Source organism: Lagenorhynchus albirostris, chromosome 10 (genome assembly GCF_949774975.1).
Source record: "Lagenorhynchus albirostris chromosome 10, mLagAlb1.1, whole genome shotgun sequence".
Taxonomy (NCBI): Eukaryota; Metazoa; Chordata; class Mammalia; order Artiodactyla; family Delphinidae; genus Lagenorhynchus; species Lagenorhynchus albirostris.
This window is the reverse complement of record NC_083104.1, coordinates 48,370,241-48,398,023: the sequence shown is the minus strand read 5'-3', so window position 1 is coordinate 48,398,023 and position 27,783 is coordinate 48,370,241. Positions and strand designations below refer to the sequence as shown.

Below are 27,783 nucleotides of genomic sequence, written 5' to 3'. Positions count from 1 at the left end.
CACGGGTAAAAGCTGCCCCATTTCGGAAGTCGGGGGAGTCAAGAGCAGATCTGACTTGGAAAAAGAGTCCAGCCTGCTTTGTTTTAAAAAGGTGATGAGGAAAGGCTGTGTGGTATGAATATTTCAAGTATATTTCAATATTTCAAGTATTTCAGGGGTCCATCCACAGCCAGGCTTCCGGTCTCAAAATCGCTCTCTCTTGCTTCTGATACTGAGTGGGCTGCTCTTTTTATTGGAGCGCTTGTCCCTATAGTTTTTCAAGTACCAACTAATCTCTACTGCAATCTATTTAAAGCAACTTTTCTTATTCCCTGCCCCCCACTGCCTTAACTCTGTCTTAGTTTTTGCTTATCTCCTTGTCTTCTGTCCTCTTGTTATTTCTTCCTAGCGTCTTCCTCCCTATTCTTTTCTCTCTCCTCTCCCTTCCCCCCAGTATTCTTGGTCTTAGACCTTGACGGTTATTCTCTGCTGATTATGCTGCCCAGTCTTGGTATGCCAGTGGTCTTTGAAGCAAGAGACTTTCAGCATCTCCTATTTTCAACTTCTTTCTTTTCTCTATATCTTTAGAGGCTAGGCTTACTATGAGGCTAATGAAACTTCCACCAAAGGCCTCTCACTTGCACAGGCCGCTCCCTACCAAGGCCCTGTGCCTAATTCTGTATTTGTAATTTTGTATTAATTTTCTTAAAGGTAGTCGCCCTATATTTGTAGGATTCAGGCCCTGTGGAATCTGGGTCTACCCTAGGTCTCTACCTTAACTCTGGGGTTGGTTGCTTGACTTAGTGACTGATTGTTGGTCTCTTCCTACCAGGCAGTCCTTGGGCCCTGGATCTTTTAGCTTTGCTTGAGGGACATGCAGGTTGTTTCCAATTATTCACAATTATAAACATCAGCCGGGTAAACATCCTTCTAACAAAAGCCTTGCGGACATCCTTAATTATTTCCTTTGAATAAGTTCCTGGGCTTAGAATTGCTGGGTCAGAGAGGGAGGGAGGTTTTAAAGCTTTTTCTCTGCGTTTCCAGAGTGCCAGTGAAGCTGAAGTGTGCACTCTAGGGAACTGTATTTAACTTTGGAGTAATTTACCAAAGGGCTGCTCCAGTCCAATGGAAGAGCATAGCCACCTACATGAGGGGGACTTAAAAAAACAATCACAGAGAGTCAAACTGGGTGTGGGAGGTAAGTGACAGACACCAAGAAGACAATGTGTTAAAACTCTGAAAGGAAAAGGAGGCAGCGTTCACTAAGCCTTGTATCTGCTGTCTTTCTTTCTGAGCAGAAGTTACTCTTAAGCTTCTTCATTCAGTCTTCGTGGTTCAGTAGTTTTGCTTCGTGCTAATTAAACACCTCTGTACAGGTGGAAGGATTTGTTGTGTGTAGGGTAAGGGAGGGAGGAGAGTGTGCAGGGGGAGGGGCAGGGAGAGAGCCCAGGCACGACAGTCTGCAGGGGCCGGAACTGAAGGGTCCCCAGGTTGAGGGGACCCCAGGTGCACATCACAAAGCTCCTGCATATGCTCCGTCAGTAGGACTAGTGCTTCTTCTCTAATCCCCTAACTGAGCATTCCTAGCAGTTCTCTTTTAAGTAATAATTCTCACTGATCAGAGGTCCTATCTCTCTGTGTAAGGGATGGGGTGGCCTCGCTTTCCGAGCCCTGGGGACTGCGTCCTGCATACGCAGTCATGTTGCATTGGGAACAGAGTCCTGGACCCAGCCTCTCTCCAAGGGTTTGGCTTGAGTGGCCTCTGCTGTGTGTCATGCTCTGGGCAGTGAGCGTTGTCCCCATGGCCAGGTGGACCAGAATATGGCAGGCAGTGTGATATATGTCATTTGTATCAGTTTGGATGCAAACATGCAAGTGACTCGGTTTCTTTTTTCCCAGTGACACCCCGAGGGCATCTCCCTGCCCTGAGCTAGCGTCCTCCCCTAGACTTCCCACCACCTGGGTCTTCTTGCTCCCTTTGAACAATAGCAGGAGGTGCCAGGGAACACGGACAAAGCAGATTTCTGTCCCCTTCCTTTAGACACGGACTGGTCCCTCAGCTGCAGGGCAGACAACTGTAACACCCTGTGAGATAAATAAATGCAGCCCTGCTGGCTGGCGTAGAGCCCCAGAGCGGGTTTCTTTCACACCCTCCCTTCCCTCCTTCCTCTTGGCCCCAGACGCCCCGGAGTCCTAGGCGGTTGGGTGCATTGGCTTCCTTTCTGGAGACGTGCTTCCTGCCTCATCTCTGGGGACGCATCAAGACGGCTGTGCTCGGGCCCAGAGCAAGTGCTCGGAAATGGAAGAGGCGCCGGCGTTTTGCTTTGTTAAGGTTGTTAGAGCATCGCTCAGTGAGGAACAGGAGGTGATTCAGAGCCGAGGGGACCATAGCATCCTCAATTTGCATGATGGTTGAGAATTAAAAGAACAAGCTAGGTGGTCTGGCACTGCCAGTGCAGTTGCCGTGAGCCAGATATATTGCTGTCTAAATTAAAATTAATGACAACCAAATAAAATGAAGAATTCAGTCGTACAGTCATACTAGCCACATTTCAAGTGCTCAGTGGCCACGCGTGCCTCGTGGCTACTGTACTGGATAGCACACAGGACATTTTCACCGTCGCAGAAAGTGCTGGTACTGGTTTGGAGCAATGACTTGTGTCTTAAAGGGCTAGCTACACAGGGACTTCCCTGGTCGTCCAGTGGTTAGGCCTCGGCGCTTTCACTGCCATGGGCCTGAGTTCGATCCCTGGTCAGGGGACCAAGACGCCACAAGCCATGTGGTGCTGGCACCCCCCACCCCTACGGCAAAAAAACATAAAAGGCTAGACAAAGATCAAAAGGCAGTGTAAGAAAAGTCGACCCTTGTATTTGAGTATGAAAACTGAAATGAGGGAGCTTAACTAAAAATTAAGACTAGGCAGCCTCTTTTCATCCATCAGACATTGGAGTGCCTACTCTGTGCTAAGGGCTGGGTATTCAAGAATGAAAAATGCACCCATAGCCTGATGGGTGAGAAGGTTGTGGGCTTCTCGTCTTGTGTGTCAGGCAGAGATGAGATGTGGGCTCCCATAGGGGAGAGGCTGGTCCTGGGGCAGCCCTAGGGACTTGTGATGGGCAGAGGAGAGTCCCGTGAAAGTAAAACCTTCAGAAGGGGGACCCTGGGATCATGGGCCCCGCTCCTCACCCCCAGCCCCACCCGGCTTTGCGAGGAGACACCCAGAAATGATGGTGGTAGCCGGGCCTTCTCCTAACCTCTGTGGTGACCTCTCTGTCGCGTTCTGTCCCATGTCAGGCTCTCAGGTGGGGCTGTAGCTTCACTTCCCCATATGAATTTTCTGGAAGTAGCTTTTTCAAACCTCGTCCTTGGTTCTTACTGGCCCTGCAGAGCCTGCTTTCTCAGAGCACTCAAGAAGGGATGACACATGTATGAGGCCCAAGTTCTAAGGGGACCCGGAAAGCATCCCTTGGGGTTTCCAGGACGTTTCCCTGAAGATCTCAGGAGGCTGGCGAGGGTGCTGTTTCCTGAGCTAGTGCTGAACGCTGGCCAGGGGAGAGGCAGCTGTGTCCCTCAGGAGAGAACCTTCCAGGGCAAGAAGACAGACTCTTCTCGGCCAGTTTCTAGCAGCCCATAGTGTGAAAGTGTGAAGGGCCGGGCCCTGGCCAGCTCTGAGTCCCCGGTGACCTGCTGCTGGTCAGGAAATAGTCTCCTTCTGATAACTCCCATTGTGATTTGTCTGGGGAAAATGCCATATTCACATTTGTTAAAAGCAGCCGTGGTGTTCTCAGAAATCATTTGTTTTCAAGGAAGTAGCATATAACTTTAAGAAATCAAAATGGGGACTTCCCTGGTAGTCCAGTAATTAAGACTCTGTGCTCCCCATGCAGGGAGACTTGGGTTCGATCCCTGGTCAGGGAACTAGATCCCGCATGCCGCAACTAAAGAGTCTGGAACTAAGATCCTGCACGTTGCAGCCAAGACCTGGTGCAGCCCAATAAGTAAATAAATGTTCAAAACAAAATGAACAGTCCCATCAGATAGGATTTGCTGGGCATCTCCAAGAGGTCCAGTGCTTTCACAAGCGTAATAGTCCCCAGTGGGATCTTTGGGACAACCTAGTGAGTGGTTTTCAGTTTGCCAGGTAGAGAACAAAGGCTTACAAGAGTTACACACCTTGTCCAAGGTCCATCCCAGCCTTGGTGATGCATGCACACTGGGGGCCTGTGCAAGAGAATTATGGGGGTGGGCGGTAAGGCCGGTGAAAGCACTGGGGGTCGGGGAGGAGACAGGATTGGGCAGGGAGAGCCTTGGACTGTGGTTGGGATCTGATTCAAGTCTCGCCATCTCAACACGGGCACGCCCACCCCAAGATTATAATCAGTCCCTGGGGTTGCCTGGGAGACGCATGGCCTCAGCTTGATTGCCTGGAGGGGGCTGCAGCTGGAGGCTGTCAGCTGACTGTCCTCTTGCAGCCAAAAGGCTTCAGGTGGTGCACACCTACCTCCACGGCGGCCACGGAGTCCATCGCGTGTGAAAGGCTGTGTTCGGAGATGTGAGGTGTGTTCTTCGGCCTGTGGTGTGGCTGGGATCATCTGTGCCTCTGCTTATCCCGCTCTATCAGTATTGGGGGCGCTGGGATTCTGGGCTGTTAGAATTGGCTCCGAGGCAGACTCCCAGGGTGCCTCTTCCTGACCTTTGGGAAGTCTCAGGTGAGGGACGGAGGAGGAAGAGAGCTCCCACCTTACCCTGAGCCATTGAGTTGCTGACGAGCACTTGGCTGGAGGGAGCTGCCAGACCTCAACCCTGGTACCTTGTGAACTGCAAAGCCTCAAGCCACGTGGATTTGGCGACCAACCAAAGCAAAGTGTTTGAGCATCACTTAGGAAGTGAAAGTGAATCCAAGATTCGGAAAAATCCAGTCTTTGAAACCACAGGCTCACTTGGTCCCCAGTGTCTGCTTTTTTGGGAGAACAAAAAGGACTTGTGAGTTTAAATTTGCAGCAGCAGCGGCTGCAGCAGGAATACACTTACAGGGCGCCAAGCCCGTATTAACTCACTTAATGTTCTCTGCAATTGCTTCAGCTGGCTATCATTGTAGCCCCATTCATGAAGGGGAAAACTGAGGCACAGAGACGGTGTTTGCCCAAGTCACATGGTGACACAGTGGTCGAGCTGGGGCCTGCGCCTTTGCCTCTCAAGAAGTCAAGAGTCTGAGTTTGGAGCTTCAAGGCACCCAAGCATCTGTGTCATGAGATTCTGTCTTACGTTCTTGGAAAAGTTATGGAATCACGGTCGTGGTTGCTTCCCTGTGACACCCTTTGCATATGCTTATTCAGGACCCACTGGATACCTGTGCAGAGATCCTGGGGTTCTGCTTTCCAGAGATGCTTGATCACTCAGTAAACAGGGACCAGTGATTCCGCCAGGGACGTTTGTAGGTCCTGCTGTCATGCTAAGTCTCTATAAGACAGAAGTGTCCTAGGAAAGATGGAGTGTTCTATTCCGTGTGTGCATCCTAACCTCCCTGGGCTGCTTTTGTTACCATCCCTCCACCTGCTCCATTGAGTCCTCCGGGCTCCCACGGCTTAGTTAAGAAGCTCTGTTTGGAGAGTAGATGGGAAAGGAAGCCATGGAGGCCCGTGTTTAGGATTTACCCCTGGGTTTGTTAAAGAAACCCACACAGAGTCAGAATTTCTGTACAGTCGGCCAACAATATGAGAGCAAATCTGAGCATACAAAAGTATGGAACGAATTTCCTCCATCTCAGCTCATCCCTTGGTGTGTTGAAGCCCAGGTGATCTCTCCCACCCATTCTGGACTGTTTAGTGTTAAAATGCTGCAACGTGCACAGATGCCAGAGCAAAGTCGGCCGTGTGTGTGGGACACCGCAGCACTGCACAGGGTCCTGGCACCTCTTCTCCATCAGGCTGGGTCCTGGAGTGGATGTTCCAGACGCAGAGGAGTGGGGTGCTACCTGGCTCTGCCTTCATTGTGGCCCCTGGTTCCCCAGCAACAACCAAATCCGTGGTCTGTGCCATAACGGGGGGGGGTGCCTGACTTCGCCCCCATTTAGGAGCGTTGTGTTCTTGGCAAGTTACTTCAGCTGTTTGAGCCTCATTCCCTCCTCTATAAAAGAGGAATAATGAGAATTTGTCCCTCATCACGTTGTGGGGAGATTAAATGAGATGATGTCTGCAAAGTCTGGAATGTAACATGCAGAACAGAGTAAACCCTGGATAAATATGAATAGCTATTTCTATTGCTACTTTGATCTGACATTTGAAGCTAATGGTCTTCATCCTGCCTTTAGATGCTAAAAGTTTGCTTTCAGTACATTTGTTGATCCATTTATTTATCAAAATTTGAGTGTCAGCACTCAATACAGAAATGAATGACAGAGTCTTGCATAAGACACTGTTATGTGTGGTCTCTAAAATTTTGGTCATGCTCTACACAAATCTGCATTTTTGTGTATTCATTTGTATGTCTACTTCCAAAAGGATCTGAGATGGCTGCTTTAATTGGAGACCTGTGGGATTGTAAACCCTAGAGTTTTTAAAATCTTTTTTAAAATTGAAGGATAATTGACTTACAATATTATATAAGTTTCAGGTGTACAACATAATAGTTCAAAATTTTTATAGATTATATTCCTTTTAAATTTATTATAAAATACTGACTATATTCCCTGTGCTGTACAATACATGCTTGTAGCTTATTTATTTTATACGTAATAGTTTGTATCTCTTAATTCCCTTCCTCTGTCCTGCCCTGTCCCCTCTTCCCTCTCCCCCACTGTTAACCCCTAGTTTGTTCTCTGTATCTGTGAGTCTGCTTCTTTTTTGTTATATTCACTAGTTTGTTGCATTTTTAAATTCCACATATCAGTGATAACATACTGTATTTATCCTTCTCTGTCTGACTTATTTCACTAAGAATAACACCATTCAGGTCCATCCATTGAAATTTTGCCATTTGTGTTCTTTTTTATGGCCGAGTAATGTTACATTTTATATATACCACATCTTCTTTATCCATTCATCTGTTGATGGACACTTAGTTTGCTTCCATATCTTGGCAATTGTAAATAATACCGCTTTGAACATTGGGATGCATGTATCTTTTTGAATTAGTCTTTTCTTTTTTTCTAGGAATGGAATTGCTGGGTCATATGGTAGTTCTATTTTTAGTTCTTTAAGGAACCTCCCTACTGTTCCCCATAGTGGCTGCACCAGTTTATCCAATATATTCCCACCAACAGTGTAGGAGGGTTCCCTTTTCTCTACAGCCTCGCCAACATTTGTTACCTGTGGTCTTTTTGATGATGGCCATTCTGACAGGTGTGAGGTAAATCCTAGCATTTTGCATGCCTCTTCCTTTTCTCAGCGAGCAGGCGGGAGGTCACTTCTTTTCTGGGGAGCTCTGGCCCTCATCCCAGGCTCCAGGTAAGTCTGGGAGGTAGGTCCACACTTGCAAGGTGCTGGTGAGAATTTTACCCAAAAAAAAGAAGTAAATGTGAAAGTATTGACCTATTTTTCTTGGAGAAGAAAACTTTCACGAGAAACCAACAGGCAGATTTCAGGACTCAGGTCTCCAGAGCTCTGCAGCTTGCTCTGCCTCTTGAATTTTAATGTTTACTTGATGCTCTCAGGTGGGGAAGGAAAACCTCGGCTCTTTGCCATGTTTCCTTCTCCGGGTACATCTACCAGGACCTGAGCCCCTGGATGGGGCAGCAGCCTCTGAGGACCCTTTACTCCCATCCAGGGTGGCCAGGGGGGCTAATTTCTCTCCGGGGTGGGACCCTCCCCGTGACTCTGTTCTTTCCTGGTTGGTCGTGGAATTCTACCTATTTCCTTCTCTGGGGAGTGAAGGATTTGGCATGGTAAGGTGGCTTTCCTGGCACTGGCTTTCCCACTGCTCAAGTCTTGGCTGTGTTTTGCGCAGTAAGGGATGTGGAGTGATACCTGGGGTTTCCCTGAGGTGTGGTGGACACGCAGTGATTGAATTCCACTCCTGTAACTAAAACGTGGGTCCCCAGGGAAGTTTTCGTTTGGGGATCAAATGCCTGAAAGCAAACCTAATGGGTTTAAGGTTTTTAATCCCCAGTTGCTGTCCTCGATTTTGCTGTAATTTCGCCCTGCAGAATCACTTCTGTGGTATTTGTAGGAAGGGAGGGAGCCCTTGGGATGATGTCAGTTCCGAGCCTCCCCCAGGGAAGTAGCTGTGGTTCAGCCCTTTTCTGCCACCTGTTCCCAGGGGAATTGACTGGTGGTTTGCTCTCAGGAGGTGAGGGATGGGTTCAGAGTAGGATGGGAGGCTGGACTGGAGCCTTGGTAACCTGCTTCCCCACACACAGGTCAACCAAGGAAGTGGCTCTGTTGGAAATATGGAGTGCATTTAAACTGCCACAATAGGAGGGAAGGACTTCCCTGGTGGTCCAGTGGTAAAGAATCTGCCTTCCAATACAGGGGACACAGGTTCAATCCCTGGTCAGGGAGCTAAGATCCCACATGCCGTGGGGCAACTAAGCCCGTGAGCCACAACTACTGAGCTCACACACCTCAACTAGAGCCCGCGTGCCGCAAACGACAGAGCCCACGCGCTCTGGAACCTGCGTGCCACAACTACAGAGCCCATGTGCCCTGGAGCCTGCGCGCCACAACTAGAGAGGGAAAACCCACACGCCTCAACTAGAGAGAAGCCCGTGCGCCGCAACTAAGACCTGATGCAGCCATAAATCAATAAATAAAAGTGGGAGTTCGGGGGGGACTGGAAAGAACATGCCCTCGGACATGGACACCCTGGGTTCAAATCCCAGCCACTTATCGCAATGTGACCCACCGTTTCTGAGTAAAGTGCACACTAGAAGCTGCCTGACAGGATTGCCTTGAGCAGGAAATCAGACAACCCATGATCATAACTGGGGCTGGCAGATGAACGGATGGGCCCACATTTCCAAATAGGTTCGTGAACTGCTCATTAAGAGAGGCGGCACCTCATTATAGTTTTGATTGGCATTTCTCTAATAATTAGTGATGTTGAGCATCTCTTCATGTGTCTATTGGCCATCTGTATGTCTTCTTTGGAGATATCTCTATTTAGGTCTTTTCCCATTTTTTGATTGGGTTGTTTGTTGTTGAGTTGTATGAGCTGTTTATATAGTTTGGAAATTAAGCCCTTGGCTGCATCATTTGCAAATATTTTCTCCCTGTCTATAGGTTGTCTTATCGTTCTGTTTATGGTTTCCTTTGCTGTGCAAAAGCTTGTAAGTTTTATTAGGTCCCATTTGTTTATTTTTTGCTTTTATTTCTATTGCCTTGGGAGAGTGACCTAAGAAAACAGTGGTATGTTTTATATCAGAGAATGTTTTGCCTATGTTCTCTTCTAAACAGCAAGGTCCTGTTATGTAGCACAGGGAACTATATTCAATATCTTGTGACAAACCATAATGGAAAAGAAAATGAAAAAGAATATATATGTATAACTGAGTCACTTTGCCGTACAACATTTTCAATCAACTATACTTCAATAAAATACAAAGAGAGACAGAGAGAGGCTAACCTCTGGGTAGCACCACGCCAACCATGTGAACGTTCTAGGAAAGCAAGATGATCGAAATTCAGCCTGATGGGGAGGAGAAGGACCATCTTTCAGTTCCAAACCCCTGTCTGTCCTTTGGGGACAGAGCTTCCAATCTAAGTTCTAAGCTCAGGGCCACCTGCAGAGCATCGCATGCCTTTTTCAGATAAGGTCACATGTGTGAGTGGCTGGCACCAGAGAGGGTTCTCGATACCTGTTGGCTCCCTTTTCCTCCTTTCTGGCTGACGTGGGATGGCAGAGTAGGGGCGTGGGCCCTGCACCCCACTGCTGGGGTGCGTGCTGCACTTGGTGTCTTACCGTGCTTTGTGGGCTCAGGCAAGTCCCATGACCTTGTGTGGCCACCTGCTTCTCCATCTGTAAAGTGGGGATAATATCAGTGCCTCCCATAGGCTTGCTGTGAAGATGAAATGCAGTTGTGCCCAGAGGGAGCCTAGCCCAGCACCTGCACACTCCAAGGGCCCATTACAGGCTGGTTGTCCTTGTAATTAGGAACCCAAGCTCTGAGTTAAGGAGGAGGCTGAAATGTCTGGGAAGTTTGTATGCATCTTTAACTGGGGATGAGAGAGGAGAGCCTTGCTTCTCGGGGTCATCAGTTCATACGGGCCCCAGATGAACGTGATTCTTTGTAATCAGCGTAGGTGGTTCTGTAACACTTCTTAGATTATAAATCACCTGGGGAGCTTGTTAAAATGCACGTTCTGATTTAGCAGGCTGGGGATGGAGCCTGAGATTCTGCATTCCCATCAGGCTCCCAGGTGTTTTCCATGCTGCTGGCCTGAGGACCACACTTGAAGTAGCAAGCAAAGGTCCGAAACAGCCTGATGATTTATCACTGGGAGCCTGTTGGTGGGGACATTCCTTTAGATGGTAACTGTACAGAGGAAAGAAACAACTTATTGTCTTGTCAAGAGTGCTGGGAAAGATTTGGGGGGGGGGACATTTGAAGTGGCTGGGATGTCTCTCTGTAACTGAGAACGAGAAAGAAAGCAGATGGCATCTTTCAGTGGCATGCCCTGAACTCTGGGCCATTGCCCTCTCTCTTGGGACCAGCCTGGCGAATAACCAGCTGAACTAACTTCAGAAGAGGCAAGCTCATCGGCTGGCCTGTAGAGCAGTCTTGCTGGCCGGCGGCCTAGGTAAAGAGCAGCACCAGGCTGCGGAGGAAGCCACAATGTTCTGTGAACACAGAGATACGGGCTCGTCCTCCAGCGAGCCACCACTGTGAATGTCATGCACACAAGTGCACACACGCCCCCTTATCTCTTGCTTCATTTCTTGTTAGATTTGGGGGAAAAAACCTCCTCTGAGCAGCTGATTAAGAGTTTGAACCAGAAGGTTGTTATCAGTGCTTGATCAGCCCTTGTTGTTAGGATCATTGAATACCTTGGGCTTGGAAGGAAAACATAATTCAGCAGGTCCCTTCTCCAACTTTCGATTCTGAAATAAGTTTCTGCTTCTCTGTCTCAGCTCTCAGCTGGGAAAAGCAGTGCTGGGATTTAAGCTCTCCAGGGTCCTTCCTGCTTGGATACCTGAGTATCTGTGTTGAGAAGTCTGGAGCAGTGGCAGTCTGTGGAAGGTCTGGGGTTCCAATGCCACTGTGGGGGACATAACAGAGAAACAGGCCATTGTTTCTTGCAGCCATTTCCCTTCCTTTGTACATGATGAATTCTCCACCTTGTTTAGTTTTTTGTGATTTTTTTTTAATAGCATGGATTGCAATTGGCGTTCATTCGCTGTGCTGATATAAATTCGGAGTTGGTGGGAATTTCTGGATCCAGGTCTGTCCCATGGGGGTTTTCTAGTGGAGGAGGTATTTTATGTGCCACAGCTCCTATGGCCTGCCATGTGGAAAGGTGGTGGGTGTTACAGTGTAGAGATGGCAAGCTGCTGATGCCTCTCACCTGTGTAAACACAGCCAGCATTAGAGAGCCACCCTTGGCCGAGCCCCGGTGGCTCTGGAGCTCAGCCCCAGAAGCCGGGGTGGAGGGGGGAAATTGACCCCTTCATGTGGCTTTCTTCTCACTGGAGTTTCATTTGGTGTGTCGTCCTGTATTTGAGTGAGAGCAGTCGCAGGCCGGCTAAGCTGCCCTCATGTGGTTGATGGAAGCAGTGTGGTCTGTGGGGAAAGTGCTTGCTAGGATTTCCAAAGGTGATGGGTTCCAGCCCCCCTTCTGCTTGGGGGTCCTGCAGCTGTGGCCCATCGTGGTGAGGCAGAGGCTGGGAGCTGCCCGGGGAGCACTGGCGGGTTGCAGATCCTGGGCTGTTACTGAGCGGCAGCAGGCAGCTTGGGGGTGCCCTCACTGCTGGGGGCCTGGCTCCTCTCACCCCTCAGTGTGGTATGATTTGATTCCTCATAGGATCAGATCCAGACTCTCTGAGACTGACCTGGAAAGAAAGGTTCTACTAAGGAGACCCTTCCTAGCCTGGGGGTTGAAGGATTGGGCTCAGGGGACCCACGTGCCTCCTTGTGAACCTGACACCATGTCTCCGAGCCAGATTAGGGTGGTGTCCCTGTGGGGTCTGCCAGCCTTTGCTGAAGGCCTGTCTGAGGGTCTCAGCCCTCCGTTTTCGAATCTGGAGATCTCCACCCCTTCACTCAGCCGGAGCGTTGGAGGGGAGCAGCGTCATTCTGAGACCAGGGTTGGGGTGAACGTTCGAGATCCCAAGATGAAGGTGGCTTTTAGGACAGAGTTGGGGGGGGAGCCTTTGTCAGCTTTCTACAGCCCTAGGGAGGCTGTTTAAGGTCCTTCTAACCTGTGCTTTTAGACACCTTTTCCAGAGATACATGACGGAGAATGCTTTCCATTCCAAGGCCAGTGGAAAATGATCTATTTCATAACATGCCTTGGGAGGGAATTGCTTCTCCCTTCCAGGCTGCTTGAGATACGGGGCAGCTCACGTTCCAGTTGAGCAGTGGCTTGGCACTGTCTACTCTTTGAACATCAGCATGGGTTTTGTTTAAAGTTTCGTTGTACAGGTCCTTGTAGCTCAGCACCAACCATTCCTGACTGGGGGTGGTTAGTATTCTTTGCTACAGCTCTTCGGTTGACTGCTTTCCAGAAACAATGCACAAAACTGTAGGTCAGAATTGTTTTTGTAACATCTGGAGGGGAATGTGTGCCATTCCCCCATGTTCTGTACCCAAATGTGTGTCTCTGTCATCTTGGTGTGTCTTGCTCTTTTCCTCCAGTGGGCAAGGGCCCTGCTGGGGACGGCTCATCCCCAGGGCAGCTTTTCAGTTCAAGATGAAAGATGCACAACCACGTTTGTGCCCTGTTGTAGCCAAACTCTTCTATCTCCGGTTTGCTTTGGGCTAGAGGACGCAGTTTATAATTCCACATTGCTGCTACTTCTTTCCTGTCACCCCTAAATGTACACATGTGTGTGGCAGGGAGGGGCAAGAGGGGGACATGGGTCAAAAGGCATTTCTAAATTTCTTTTTTATTTATTCACTAAAGTTTTTAAAAGGTTGAAGTATAACCCATCCAGAAGAGTGCCCATTGACATATCTACAGTTGAATAAATTTTCACAAATTTGTATAACCACCACTCAGTTTGAAAAAGAGAACATTTTAAGCACCTCCCTCCAGGAGCCCTTCTTCCTGGTTACAACCCTCTTCCATCTCCCGAGGTAGCCAACCTTTAACACAACTGTTAAATTTCACCTACTTTTGAACATCAGATAAGTGGAATCAGGCAGTGAGTACACTACTGTCCCCAATGTCTTTTTCTCAGTGTTTGTGAGTTTCATCCATGAGGTTGTAGTTGACTGTTCATTGATTTTCATTGCTGTATAGAATTCTATTTTTACACCACAGTTTATTTATGCATTCTAGCACTGATGGATCTTTGGGTTTCTTCTAGTTTGGGGCCGTTTCACACCCAGCTGTGAACATTTTGTGCATGTCTCCTGTAGACATATGTGCGTTTCTGTTGGGTATGTTCCTAGATATGAGATAGCTGGGTCAGAAGGTAGGCACTGTTTTAGCTTTCTTAGGAGTTGTTGAATCACTTTTCCAAAGTGGTCGTGATGGTTTACACTCCCCACAGCATGGTGTGAGGGTCCCAGGTGCTCCATATCCTGTCAGCACTTGGCGTTTTCAGTCTTTTTGGTTTTAGCCTTCTAGGTGGTGTGAAGTGGTATCTCATTTGGATTTCTCTGATAACTAATAGAGTTGAGCACCTTTTCATATGTTTATTGGCCATTTATCTTTCTTCATCAAGGATCTATTCAAGTCTTTGGTCTATTATTCTATTGGTTTGTCTGTATTTTTGTTATTGATCTGTGGGAGTTCTTTATACATTCTGGATAGGAACTGTTTGTTGGTGGTATGTGTTCCCAACCAAACTCAGATTTTTTTCCAGGCATGTTAAAATCATAACAGGTTCACTGTAGGAGTCCCTCCCCTCTGCCCCCACCCCCCTCCAGCACTGTGTAGTGCTGGGGTATGATCTCCCAGGGAGCATTCAGACAACACACCCATGGTTGGGTGAGGATTTAACCATTGGCTGCCCTTTCTTAGTACCGGGTTGTGACCGAATGCCCTTTCTTCTTGATGTGCAGGGTCCTTGTGGGTGCACCAAAGGCGGATTCCAAGTACAGCACTTCCGTGAAGTCCCCTGGGGCTGTGTTTAAGTGCCGCGTCCACACCAACCCTGACCGGAGATGCACCGAACTGGACATGGCTCGAGGTGAGTGGATTTTCACTGCCAAGATGGGAATGGGTATCACACCCTCACACTTTCCTCTTTTTCTTCCTGATTATTCATCCATTTTTCCTTCCTTCCTTCCACCCATCCACCCACCACGTATTGAGTATCTGTTACTTCGTAAACACTGGGATACACCAAAGATCCTGCTGTCCTGGGCCTTATAAATTAGTAGGCAAAAGAGATATTAAACAAATAATTGAGTGTGAGAAGATCAGAGGGGAGGTGAGTATTTGATCTGATCTAGATTGGAGGGTCTGGAGCAGTGACTTTTACAATGACCGGAAAGATGCACAGCAGTAAGCCGGGCAGGTACAGGAGGCAGAACCTCCAAGTGGAGGAAAGTTTGTGCCATTTTAAAATTTAGAGCAAGCACAGCATCACTGGAGTGGTGAGCAGGGGAGCGTGGAAGCAGAGGAGGTTGGTGAGGTGGGCTGGGGCTGGACTACACAGGGCCCGACAGGCTGGGGTAAGGTGTTGGGATTCTATCCTACGTGCAAAGTGGGAGGCCATTAAAAGCAATGTTAGGTTTTATGTTTTAAGTAGGAAAAGATATGACTGAGGGATGTTTATAAGAGCCCGCTTGGTCTGGTGGAAAATATATCATCTTTGGAGTCAGATCTGCCTGGGTTCAGAGCCCAGCTCTGCCAGTTACTCACTGGGACTTACTGGGAATGTCCCAGAGCCTCTTTGGCCTCAGTTGCCTCACCTGTAAAATCAGAAGGAAGATAGCTATCTCATAAGGATTACCTTGAGAGGATTGATGAGATAATAGAGATGAATACACAGAACTGTGCTTGGCACATAGTCGGTTCGGTTCTCAATAAGTAAGAGCTATATTTTATTGTACTCATCAATTCAAGACCTCACTTTCTTCAAAGTCCTTTCCCCTCAAGATCTTCTAACTATTATTTTTTTTAAATGAAGAATTGTCACGATTTTCTATAGCAGAAATAGGGGAGGTGTCCCTGGTGTCTACGACTGGTTTGTGGGCTGTTACTGGTATATAACAAATTAAGGAGCTTACTTCGTAATATAAATCAATGTATTGCTTCCTTCCTTGAGAAAGTCTTGCTATGAAAAAAAATTGACTGAATTAAACAACATACGTGGTGGTGGAGTCAACTTGCATCTTGTTACCAGTTCCTTATTTACGGGCTGGTAATGTAATAGGGGCGGGGCAGCCGCGCGGCTGTTACCGCGAGAGCCGGAGCACAGAGGTCAGAGGTCCCGCTCCGCCGGGTCAGCAGGGAAGCGGTCATCGCGGCAGGGAGTGTGGAGACAGACGGGTCACGGCCTTCTCCCCGGGGTCCTCCAGGCCTTTCGGCCTCCGCCGGCGGGTGAGCTGGGGGCCCGGGGACAGGCCGAGGGCTGTGTCCTGCAGGGCTCCAGAGCCCTTGTCACTGGGCCCTGGCCTTGAGACAGCGGCGAACCTCTCCCTCATGCCCACCTCCGCGACCTAATGGCGGCGGCGGTCACTCTGGGTCGCAGTCTGCGGGACCTGGCCCTGAGTTGGGCGGCCTAAGGAGCCTGAGGGCCGGCTGGGTCCTGGGCGTCTGGCTCCCTCAGCGATGACGGCTGGGCGGGGTCTGGGGACCTGGCCCTGAGGGCGCCGCCAGCTGAGATCTTCCTCCTCAGCCGGGCTGGGCACTGGCGGGAGGACCCGGGCAGGGTGATCGGCCTGTGCAGGGACCCCTCCTCTTAACGAGGCCTGGACCTAGGAGGGCGAAAGTTGATCCTTGCGACCTTGCCCCTTCTTGTCATAACAGAGACTAACATTTGTTTGGTGGACGTTTACAGCAACATCGTGACCCGACCTCAGGAACAAAGGTTCTGACACCAAGAAGCTTCCAGAAACTAACCCCGCCCCTGCCTCGCCTTTCCTGTAAAAGGGCTTTGCTGTAAGCTTTCAGGGAGTGTGGAGTTTTCTAAGCCTTGAGCCACCTGTCACCTTGCAGGGCACTGCAATAAACCTTTCTCTGTACCCAATTCCGACTTTCGTATTGTTTGGCCTCACTGTGCATCGGGCACAGGGTCCTGCGTTCGGTAACAGTAACAAACACTTGGGTTGTTTGTTACGCCCTTTGGAAAGCAGACAGGAGAGTAGCATTCCTCAGTCCAAGCCTGGTTTTTCTCTCTTTCCTCCAGGGAAGAATCGGGGTATGCCCTGTGGAAAGACCTGCCGGGAAGACAGAGATGATGAGTGGATGGGGGTGAGCCTGGCCCGGCAGCCCAAGGCTGATGGCCGCGTGCTGGTAAGGCCTCCTGGGGGAGCCATGGGGAGAGGGTGGCACCCTGGAAATGAATGACCTTGACCCCTTAGGAAAGCTGAATGGCATGGCAATAAGGGCATGGCTTTGAGATTGCCTCTTCTGGACTACTACTTGGACAAATCATTAATCTTTTTACTTTCTTCATCTGTCAAATGTTAAGAATGTCTGTCCAGGGTGCTGAGATGTTGTTATTGAAAAATGGCAAATGAAATGTAGGTGAAAAGTACTTTGCAAATCTCATTCATTACATAAGCATTTTCTTGTGGGTATCTTTTTAAATTGAGGTATAACTTACATAAAACGCACAGATCTTAAGATTAAAGTTTGGGTTTTGACATTTGTACACACTTGTGTGACCACCCACCCATCAAGATATAGAATATTTCTGTTGTCCCCAAAAGTGCTCTTATGTTTCTTACTAGTCAACTACTCCCACTTCAAGGCAACCACTGTTATGATGTGTATTACTGTGGGTTACTTCTGCTTTTTCAAGAACTTCATATAAATGGAATCCTACAGTGTGTGTTCTTGTGTGTAAGGCTTTTTTTCACTCAAAAGAATACTTTTGAGATTAATCCATATTGTGCGTATCAGTACTTCATTCCTACTTATTCCTACACAGTATAATATTTTATGAAATACATACACGTTGTTTTAAAATAGTCATTTATTTCCTTCCCAAAGTGCATATGATATATTCTGATTAGGTTTTGAGGGAGATGCAAGGAAGAAGATGTCTTTGCCCTTGAGACTTGCGATATGCTGGGACTGCCCAATAAAGCAGTCATTATTTAAATTTATCAGAATTAGATAAAAAATTCAGTTTAGTCACTCTAGTCACATTTCAAGTGCTCAGTAGTCACAGATGTCTGCTGGCTGCTGTGTTGGCTGGCACAGAGGAAACATTTCCATCATTGTAGAGCGTTTTATTGGCCTCAACAAAATCTCTCACTGACCCAGAGGTCTTGTTTTGTCCATTTTTGTCTTTTACAGTTTTCTCTTGAGGTATAACACTAAAGTTCTTAATATGCACAATTTCAGTGAGGAGCTGGATGGATGTTTTCATGTACATGTACTCATGTATCTGACTTCATAGGCCTTTTCTTGGAAGCTGTATAAAGATTTTTGTTGTAAAAGCATGAGATTAAGACAGGAAAATAAAACTAGCTGCTGTTAATGGAGGGCTTCCTCTGGGCCACAGGCTATAAAGCTGAGGGTTTCACATATATTTAATCCCTGGGGGAAACAGGTTTTCCTTAAGGATCTAGGCAAAATGTTTCTGACCCCTCCCTGAAGAGTCCATTTTGTGTTAGACTTCTCTGTGCGGGGTTGTTGGTCTGAATTTCACCTGCCTTATCAGCACAAACTAAGCCTCTTGCCGTCGGACCCCTTTGGGGAGGGAGGAAGCAGCTGGATGCTGTTGCAGCGTCAGTGGGCCTCCCTACTGGACAGCGTAAGTCCTGTGGAGGCCCCCATCCGAAAGTTTGCCTTGGTTTCCAGCCCTTTAATCACTGTCACCTGCTGCCCTGGACCCTCTCCAACCTCTGCCTTTCCTCAGACACGGTGGCCTGACTGCGTGACCAGGCCCCATGAGGCTTGTCTGCCATCCTATGGGAAGGAGGGGAAGAAGCTGATCCATCTATAAATCAGACTGGCCCTGAGGTCAATATTAAGAACAAAGGAGGTGGTGGCCTGGTGACAGCAAAATACGTAGGGTTCCTGAGAGCCTTGAACCTAGATCCAGTGGTTAGTCCCGTGAAACATGTCCCCTCCCCATGGAAGGATGACCTCCACGTGGCTGAGAGCTTATTTCCAGAGGGTTCTGCACTTTTCCAAATGAGTATCAGGAGGGGGCCATCTCTGTGGACATGAAGAGCAATGAGGATCACGGGGACAGTTGAGCCAAAGACGCTAAGAAGGCAGAGCTGGAGGGTTTGTGCCAATGGTGCTGTGATTATCCTGTTCTAATTCATTGCATGCAAAGCTAATTTTCTCATCTTTTACACAGTTACTGCATCATCTATTTAATAAGCCACTCCGGGGGGTGGGGTGGGGAAGGACGGGCATGCAGCAGCATCTGCTTTCCTCATGGCTTTTTAGTATTGTGGTCAAAAACAACATGAAATTTACCATCGTATCCATTGTTACATGTATAGTATAGTAGTGTTAACTATATATACATCATTGTAGAGCAGACTTCTAGAACTTTTTCATCTTGCAAAACAAACTCTAAACTCATCGAACAATAAGTCGCCTTCTCCCCCTCCCCCCCAACTTCCTTTTCTTGAGAGTTTGGCAACTTTACATACTGCATGATTCCATTTGTATGAGGCATTTGTCTTTTTTGTGTGTGTGTGAGTTAAAATTTTTTACTTAAAAATGTTGCATATATTCTTTTGTTTTTTCACTTAATGTTACATTTTTATTATTTATTTTTTAATTTTTAATAAATTTATTTATTTATTTATTTTTGGCTGTGTTGCGTCTTTGTTGCTGCACGCGGGCTTTCTCTAGTTGTGGCGAGCGGGGGCTGCTCTTCGTTGCGGTGCGCAGGCTTCTCCTTACAGTGGCTTCTCTTGTTGCGGAGCACGGGCTCTAGGCGCATGGGCCTCAGTAGTGGTGGCACGTGGGCTCAGTAATTGAGGCTCGCAGGCTCTAGAGCGCAGGCTCAGTAGTTGTGGCGCACGGGCTTAGTTGCTACGCGGCATGTGGGATCTTCCCGGACCAGGGCTCGGACCTGTGTCCCCTGCATTGGCAGGCGAATTCTTAACCACTGCGCCACCAGGGAATCCCCGATGTTACATTTTTAAAGTTTTGTCAATGTGGTTAATATTCTCTGTAGTATTCTGTTGTTGTTTTTTTTTTTTTTGGGTTGACTGGCTGATTTCACTTGGCATAGTGTTCTCAAGTTTCATCCATATTGTAGCATAGGACAGGATTTCCTTAATTTTTAAGGCTCAATAATATTTCACTGTATGTATGTACTGCATATTCTTTATCCATTCATCCATTGATGGATATTTGGGTTGCTTCTACGTCTGTTTTTTTGGCCAAGCCGCTCAGCATGCAGGATCTTAGTTCCCTGACCAGGGATCGAACCTGGGCCCCCTGCAGTGGAAGGGCAGAGTTCCAACCACTGGACCGCCAGGGAAGTCCTGCTTCCACATGTTGGCTATTGTCAATAATGCTGCTATGAACATGGGTGTGCAAATCTCTCTTCAAGATCCTGTTTTCAGTTCTTTTGTATATAAACCCAGAAGTGGGATTGCTAAATCCTATGGTAATTCTATTTTTAATTTTTTGAGGAACCTCTATATTGTTTTCCACAGTAGCTGTACCATTTTACATCCCCACCAACAATGCATAAGAGGAGGGTTCCAGTTTCTCCATGTCCTTGTCAACACTTTTTTTTTATGATGGCCCTCTTAATGGGTATGAGATTGTATCTCATTGTGATTTGTATTTCCCTAATGATTAGTGATGTTGAGCATCTTTTCATGTGCTGGTTGGCCATTTGTATGTCTTCTTTGGAGAAATGTCTGTTCAAGTTCTTTGCTTATTTTTTTATTTTTATTTTTTTGTGGTATGCGGGCCTCTCACTGTTGTGGCCCCTCCCGTTGCGGAGCGCAGACTCAGCGGCCATGGCTCACAGGCCTAGCTGCTCCGTGGCATGTGGGATCTTCCCGGACCGGGGCACGAACCCGTGTCCCCTGCATTGGCAGGCGGACTCTCACCCACTGTGCCACCAGGGAAGCCCTCTTTGCTTATTTTTAAATTGGATTTTATTTTGTTGAGTTGTTCTCGTGGCTTTTTGCACGTGTGCCATCTTGCCAGGAAACGTCTGTCCCCAGTCCCCTCTGTCCCCAGTCCCCTCTGTCCTCCCTGGTTTAGACTCTGCCACCTCCATGAAGCCTGTCATCAGTGACGGTGCTGTCTAGAACAAGCTTGGCATCTTTTGTCTCATTAGGAACTCAGCATTATGTCGTTACCTTATGTGCATGACTTATTTTGTGTATATGTCCTTTTTAATGGAAATCACTTGGGTATAGAGACTTTTTAATGGAAATCACTTGGGTATAGAGAATCTTCTACCCTTTTAACTCTCAGCACATGGAGAAGGTCTCTCTAACGAATGGGTCTGAAAGTGTGTTTGAATAATGTAGGGGCTGAGCGTCAATGTTAAAACAATTAGAAACCAAATTAGTTGCCATCTCTTCTTGGTGGCTGATTCTAAGCAGTTGATGGAAGCTTGAGGAAAAGGCTGTAAGTTGCCCCTAGGAAATGACAGGTGACTACAGGGTACAAGGAGTGGCCACCTAGTCCATATTCATGTTTTGGAGGCTTCATATCCATTTGCTTTTTCTTTAATGTCTTATTTCTACCTGTCAAAGCTTTCTGGGAGGCAGGTATTTATTTTAAAATTAAGAACAGGAAGATATGTGTTATTCAAATATGTTTTTTTTTTTACATTTTTATTGGAGTATAATTGCTTTACAATGGTGTATTAGTTTCTGCTTTATAACAAAGTGAATCAGTTATACATATACATATGTTCCCATATCTCTTCCCTCTTGCGTCTCCCTCCCTCCCACCCTCCCTATCCCACCCCTCCGGGTGGTCACAAAGCACCAAGCTGATCTCCCTGTGCTATGTGGCTGCTTCCCACTAGCTATCTACCTTACCTTTGGTAGTGTATATATGTCCATGCCTCTCTCTCGCTTTGTCACAGCTTACCCTTCCCCCTCCCCATCTCCTCAAGTCCATTCTCTAGTAGGTCTGTGTCTTTATTCCTATTTTATCCCTAGGTTCTTCATGACATTTTTTTTTCTTAAATTCCATATATATGTGTTAGCATACGGTATTTGTCTTTGTCTTTCTGACTTACTTCACTCTGTATGACAGACTCTAGGTCTATCCACCTCATTACAGATAGCTCAGTTTCGTTTCTTTTTATGGCTGAGTAATATTCCATTGTATATATGTGCCACATCTTTTTTTTTTTTTTTTTTTTTTTTGCGGTACGCGGGCCTCTCACTGCTGTGGCCCCTCCCGTTGCGGAGCACAGGCTCCGGACGCGCAGGCTCAGTGGCCATGGCTCACGGGCCCAGCTGCTCCGTGGCATGTGGGATCTTCCCGGACCGGGGCACAAACCCGTGTCCCCTGCATCGGCAGGCAGACTCTCAACCACTGCGCCACCAGGGAAGCCCCTGCCACATCTTCTTTATCCATTCATCCAATGATGGACACTTAAGTTGTTTCCATCTCCAAGCTATTGTAAATAGAGCTGCAATGAACATTTTGGTACATGACTCTTTTTGAATTATGGTTTTCTCAGGGTATATGCCCAGTAGTGGGATTGCTGGGTCATAATGGTAGTTCTATTTGTAGTTTTCTAAGGAACCTCCATTCTGTTCTCCGTAGTGGCTGAACCAATTCACATTCCCACCAGCAGTGCAAGAGTGTTGCCTTTTCTCCACACCCTCTCCAGCATTTATTGTTTCTAGATTTTTTGATGATGGCCATTGAGTGGTGTGAGATGATATCTCATTGTAGTTTTGATTTGCATTTCTCTAATGATTAATGATGTTGAGCATTCTTTCATGTGTTTGTTGGCAGTCTGTATATCTTCTTTGGAGAAATGTCTGTTTAGGTCTTCTGCCCATTTTTGGATTGGGTTGTTTGTTTTTTGGTTATTGAGCTGCATGAGCTGCTTATAAATTTTAGAGATTAATCCTTTGTCAGTTGCTTCATTTGCAAATATTTTTTCCCATTCTGAGGGTTATCTTTTGGTCTTGTTTATGGTTTCCTTTGCTGTGCAAAAGCTTTGAAGTTTCATTAGGTCCCATTTGTTTATTTTTGTTTTTATTTCCATTTCTCTAGGAGGTGGGTCAAAAAGGATCTTGCTGTGATTTATGTCATAGAGTGTTCTGCCTATGTTTTCCTCTAAGAGTTTGATAGTTTCTGGCCTTACATTTAGGTCTTTAATCCATTTTGAGCTTATTTTTGTGTATGGTGTTAGGGAGTGATCTAATCTCATACTTTTACATGTACTTGTCCAGTTTTCCCAGCACCACTTATTGAAGAGGCTCTCCTTTCTCCACTGTACTCAAATATGTTTTGAGAACTTGGGAGGTGCCTTGGGGTGTGGGCATGACACCTGTATCCCCAAGGAGCATAATATTGGATTCCAAGGTTGGGCTTGAAGAGGGAAAGGTTGGATGGCTTTTTTTGAAAATGGCATCTGGTGCTGATTTCAAAGTAAAGAACAGATAGAGGGGCTTCCCTGGTGGCGCATTGGTTAAGAATCCACCTGCCAATGCAGGGGACACGGGTTCGAGCCCTGGTCCGGGAAGATCCCACATGCCGCAGAGCAACTAAGCCCGCGCGCCACAACAACTGAGCCTGTGCTCTGGAGCCCGCGAGCCACAACTACTGAGCCAGCATGCCACAACTACTGAAGCCCGCGTGCCTAGAGCCCGTGCTCCGCAACAAGAGAAGCCACTGCAATGAGAAGCCCGCACACAAGAGTAGCCTGCGCTCGCTGCAACTAGAGAAAAGCCTGTGCGCAGCAACGAAAACCCAACACAGCCAAAAATAAAATAATAAAATAAATAAATTAAAAAAAAAAAAGAACAGATAGAGAGTTTGAAAGCTGTGACAGGGAGTCAAGTATCTCGATGACACATGGCATTTTCTGGCCTCATGGACCGGCAGCCAGCTGTGGCAAGACCCAGGACGTTGGGCTCGTCTGGCAGGCTGCCCTTGGCTCAGTACCTACCAGTCTCGGATCCACATACGTTGTGGTTCCTTCCATTGCCCCAGGGAAGAAATGATACCTGGAGTGAACACAGCATTGGGATTAGAGGCAAGCCTCTTCCCTTCCCGCACTCCCAGATGCAGATGACAGTTTAAGAAGTCGGGGGGAAAAAATCACTTCTGGTAATAACCACTCAACAAACCCAGTACAGGCACTGAGTCGTCTCTTGGACCTGGGAGGGCAGCTCACAATGTTCAAGTCTGACATTTCTGCTTTTCAGCAGAGTCTGCAAGCCTCAGACAACAACTGAAGTCAGCATCTAGCTGACTTCTGGGAGGAAGCGGTGTTCCCCAGCTCTATCTCTTGGCTGTTTCCTTTCCGAGCATCAGGGCAGTTGCTATCTATTCACCACTTCTCATCTGTCCATTTTTTCAAAGCCACAGGATACACTTTTGCATTTACTTCTGTTGCTTTGTTTCCTGATTTTTTTTTTAAGTGAACTTTTTGCTGAACTTTAACATCCATGCAGGAAAGTGCACAAATCATCTGTGTACATCTAGATGAGTTTTCAGTAGGTGAACATTTTCAGAATGAGTTTCCCAGAACCCCAGAAGTCACCTTCCCTGGACCTCCCAGGCCATTCCCTCCTCCCTTAGAGTGGAAGGTTCTTTGGGGGGTGGAATCTGCGGCATCAGGGCCCTGATCCCCTCCATCCCCTGTTCTCAGTGGCCCAGGGCCTGGCCCAGCCTGTGCTGAATGGACCCGAGGCATGGGAAAGCTCTGGCCATCTGTGCATGGCAAATGCATGTGTAAGAGGGTGAGGAGGGGGGAGTGGTGGTGGGAGGGCGGTGCGGCGTGGTGTGGGGGGAGACGTACATGCTGCTGTGGCTGAGCCATCGGAAAGGCCCAGTACCCACCACCCCCAGGAAGGACATGTGTTTCCATACAAGAAAGCCCTTCGAAATATACTCATCTCTTTATCCTTTTGGGAGGAAGAACAACCCTTATAACCTGAAGTATGTAAGATGCTAAGATTTGGGGTGGTCTGCCTAGAGGGATGGGATTGGGAGGGGATACGGGGATATACGTATATACGTATAGCTGATTCACTTTGTTGTACAGCAGAAACTAACACAACAATGTAAAGCCATTATACTGCAGTAAAATGTTAAAAAAAAAGATTTGGGGTGGTCCTAGACCCTCCCCCCTCTTTTGTTATAATTCTTTGGAATCCAAGTTGGAATAAGTCTTGCTGTTTCCAGAGGGTGCTCTCTTTCTCCTGTTGGTCTTGCCTGCTCTGCCCACACCCCCTGCCTCCCTCACAGCAGAACTCATTTGGAGAGACTGATGGAGATATTAATGCTTTGGAGACAGTCCCTAGGAATTTTTCTTAATGTAGGAGTCAGATTGACATGCGTGTATATATAAGGATAATTGGGACTAAACAAAGTCTTTTCTTTCTGTAGTTTATGTTCAGAGACACTTGTCCTTGTTTTCTTACATGCAAACTGCCTTTGACACTTTGATCTCTGACCTCACAGAATGCATTAATTTTAGTTTAGTTTATTGTGAAATGCAATCTTTGGATCTTCTAGAAATTCCCCGAGATCACTTCTTAAATAGTTTATGCCACTTAAAAAAAAAAAAGACAGTAGGGCTTACCTGGTGGCGCAGTGGTTAAGAATCCTCCTGCTAATGCAGGGGACACATGAGCCCTGGTCGGGGAAGATCCCACATGCCGCGGAGCAGCTAAGCCCGTGCGCCACAACTACTGAGCCTGCGCTCTAGAGCCTGCGACCCACAACTACTGAAGCCTATGCGCCTAAAGCCGTGCTCCGCAACAAAAGAAGCCACTGCAATGAGAAGCCCGCATACTGCAACCCACACAGCCATCAATCAATCAATCAATCAATAAGACAATAAGCTAGACATTAAATACACAAAGTCCGTCCTTACAAGAGTCAGCGTGGGTCATGGTAAACACCCTCCTCGGTCCTTTTTGGTCCCTCTAACCCAGAAATACAGTGAAACATGGTAAGCCCACGAGCTTTGCCAAATCCGTAAACTAAAATATAACTAATGTACCAGCTAATTAGATGGTAAGTGATTCAAATTTGCAAACTATCAGAATTTGGTCAGAAATAAAATAAAATTAAAACCCTTAGTGGAGTGGAGTGATGATCCACCGAGTGATACTGTTGTTTAGCTTCTTGCCTGATATCATTTCAGTCTATTGAGAAATATGCTAGAAGCGCAGAATAGTACCGCGCAGGGAGGAATGAAGGTGGTTTGCAGTATAAGGAACAGTGAGATTAACATCATAGGGTAGGAGGCAGAGTGTGGGCAGGCTGAGGTTTCTCGCCGCTCTGAGTGTCCTCGTTTTCTCGTGGACAGAGAGCAGCCTTGTCAAGGGCCCTTGGGCAGTTTGCTTGAAGGCATGAAGACCAGAGAGGCTGGCAGGCAGTGAATTTCTTTGTAGAGTAACCTCAGGGATAGCCAGGCCCTGGAGAGCTCCCCCACTGCCCAGGGCCTGGACATCCTGTTCGACCCCAGAGAGGTCATTTCGGGGGTCCTGAGACCTGTGGAGAGGCTCTAAGGGCAATAGCTACCCGACCTGCCTCAAAGGGTGGGTTTTGATGGCTTCTCAGGTGGGCATTGGGAGTTATAAGTTGGAAATGTTTTCTACTAAGACAAGGAGGACTCTGAAATGTGGGTTCCTGTGTTGTTTGCAGCACTTACCAGCTCTGGAACTTAAGCAAAGCACTCTCTGATACCCAGGGTTCCTGTACAGAAAATCGAATTCTAAGACACCTCCCCACCTTCCAGGGTTACAGAAGCGGTCAGATGTGGACCATGTAAATGCAGAATGTTACAGCCTTCAAAATCAGTGTGTTTGATGCAAACAAAGAAGTGAAACACTTTGATTATTTTAAAATGCAGTATTTTAAGAAAATGCATCTGTTGGCCAGAGTGAAGCAACCTGATAACAGAAGTGAGTGTGAATGTCCACGAGAAACAGGTGGGGCTAGGCAGAGCGCACACCTTTGCAGGAAACAGCTGGGCTCCTCACCAGCTGCGCGGGTGCATTGGAGTGTGAGGCTGGGTGTGTCCAGTGCCGGTGGGGAAGGATGCAAGTCTGTGTTCCTGCTTCTGGCTCCCAGAACTGCCCTCCCTCCAGGTGTCTCTTGGCACATTCGACCCCAGTGCTTCCCAGAGGCTCCCCTCCAGAGCTGACCAGAGGGTCGGTCTCACCTCCTCGCATGTGCCAAGCTCTCGCTCACCTCAGGGCCCCTCCCAGTTGCTTCCTCACTTTCTTCAGGTCTCTGCTCAGATGTCACCTCCTCGGAGAGGCCCAGGCCACTTCCTGGCATGTGGGACCATCCTGGTGAGATGGAAATGTTCTATATCTTGCTAAGGGTTTGGTTACAGGAGAGTATATTTGTCAAAGCACATTAGATGGTACACTTGAGATTTGTGCATTTTTCTGTATGTAAATTTACTTCAAAAGACCGTCAACAAACATTTACTTCTGATTAATGATATAAAACAGTCAGATATCAGCAACTTCATATGGTTTAACCAAATGCTTTGCCCTGAACCCGAAAAGGAGCTCCTGAAGGTGCTCCACGGACCAGTGGCCTCGGCTCACCTGGGGGCTTGTTATAAATGCAGATTCTCAGGGCCCTGAAGACTGGCCGAGCCAGCTCTCTGGGTGGGGCCCAGCGGTCTGTGATTTAGTAAGGCTTCCATGTGATTCTGAAGGGTCTCACGTTTGATGGAGGCCGATGGCTGCTCCGTGGGCAAGCAGGTAGCACCTTGATGCTTAGGGTCTGTTTTGGGTGGAGCAGCACTCCTCGTCTCTGGCTTTTTCTCAGTATGTTCTTTGCTGAGGACTCGAGTCTGTCTGCTGCACCAGATGGACCTGTGACTGTTCACTGCTGCATCCTCAGTGCCAGCTCAGAGCCTGGTGCATAGTAGGTGCTCAGTAAATACTTGATGGAGGAATGAACAGGTGCATGTGTGGGGCACGCACAATGGATCCATCCTGGCCCGAGGGCCCTGAAGCGGGTATTGGGTGCTTGTCTTATCCTCTGCCTGGTTTCCTTTTCTGTCCTTTCCTGCTCTGCCCACATCTGGTGGGTCCCTGGGCCCATCAGCTCTACCTCTACATCGTGAGGTCACCCCCTTCTCCCATCTCCACTGCCCCTGTCCTGGTGCAGGCAGCAGCATCCCTCACCTGATGTTCACTTCCACCCTTGCCTATCTACAGTCTCCACTCGGCAGCCCAGTTATCTTTCCAAACTGTGAGTCAGACCATGCCACTTGCCTGTGTAAGACCCTCTGTCAGCACATCCACTAAAGTCACAGTCATCCCCAAGGTCTGTAAGACTCCCGGGGCCTGTCCCCTGTCCCCTCTCTGACCTGACCTCCCTCCACAGCAGCCCCACGGGCCTCCTTTCTTT

The 27,783-nt window shown here is 47.7% G+C and overlaps 1 protein-coding gene across 1 annotated transcript in view; it reads left to right on the top strand.

The window, feature by feature from the left end:
• Positions 1 to 27,783, top strand: part of ITGA9 (integrin subunit alpha 9) — a 350,494-nt gene that overhangs the window by 2,377 nt on the left and 320,334 nt on the right. Inside the window, exons 2-3 of the mRNA XM_060163908.1 lie at positions 14,145 to 14,272; positions 16,439 to 16,545. Coding sequence (XP_060019891.1) covers positions 14,145 to 14,272; positions 16,439 to 16,545 — 235 coding nt within the window. The remainder of the gene's footprint in view (positions 1 to 14,144; positions 14,273 to 16,438; positions 16,546 to 27,783) is intronic.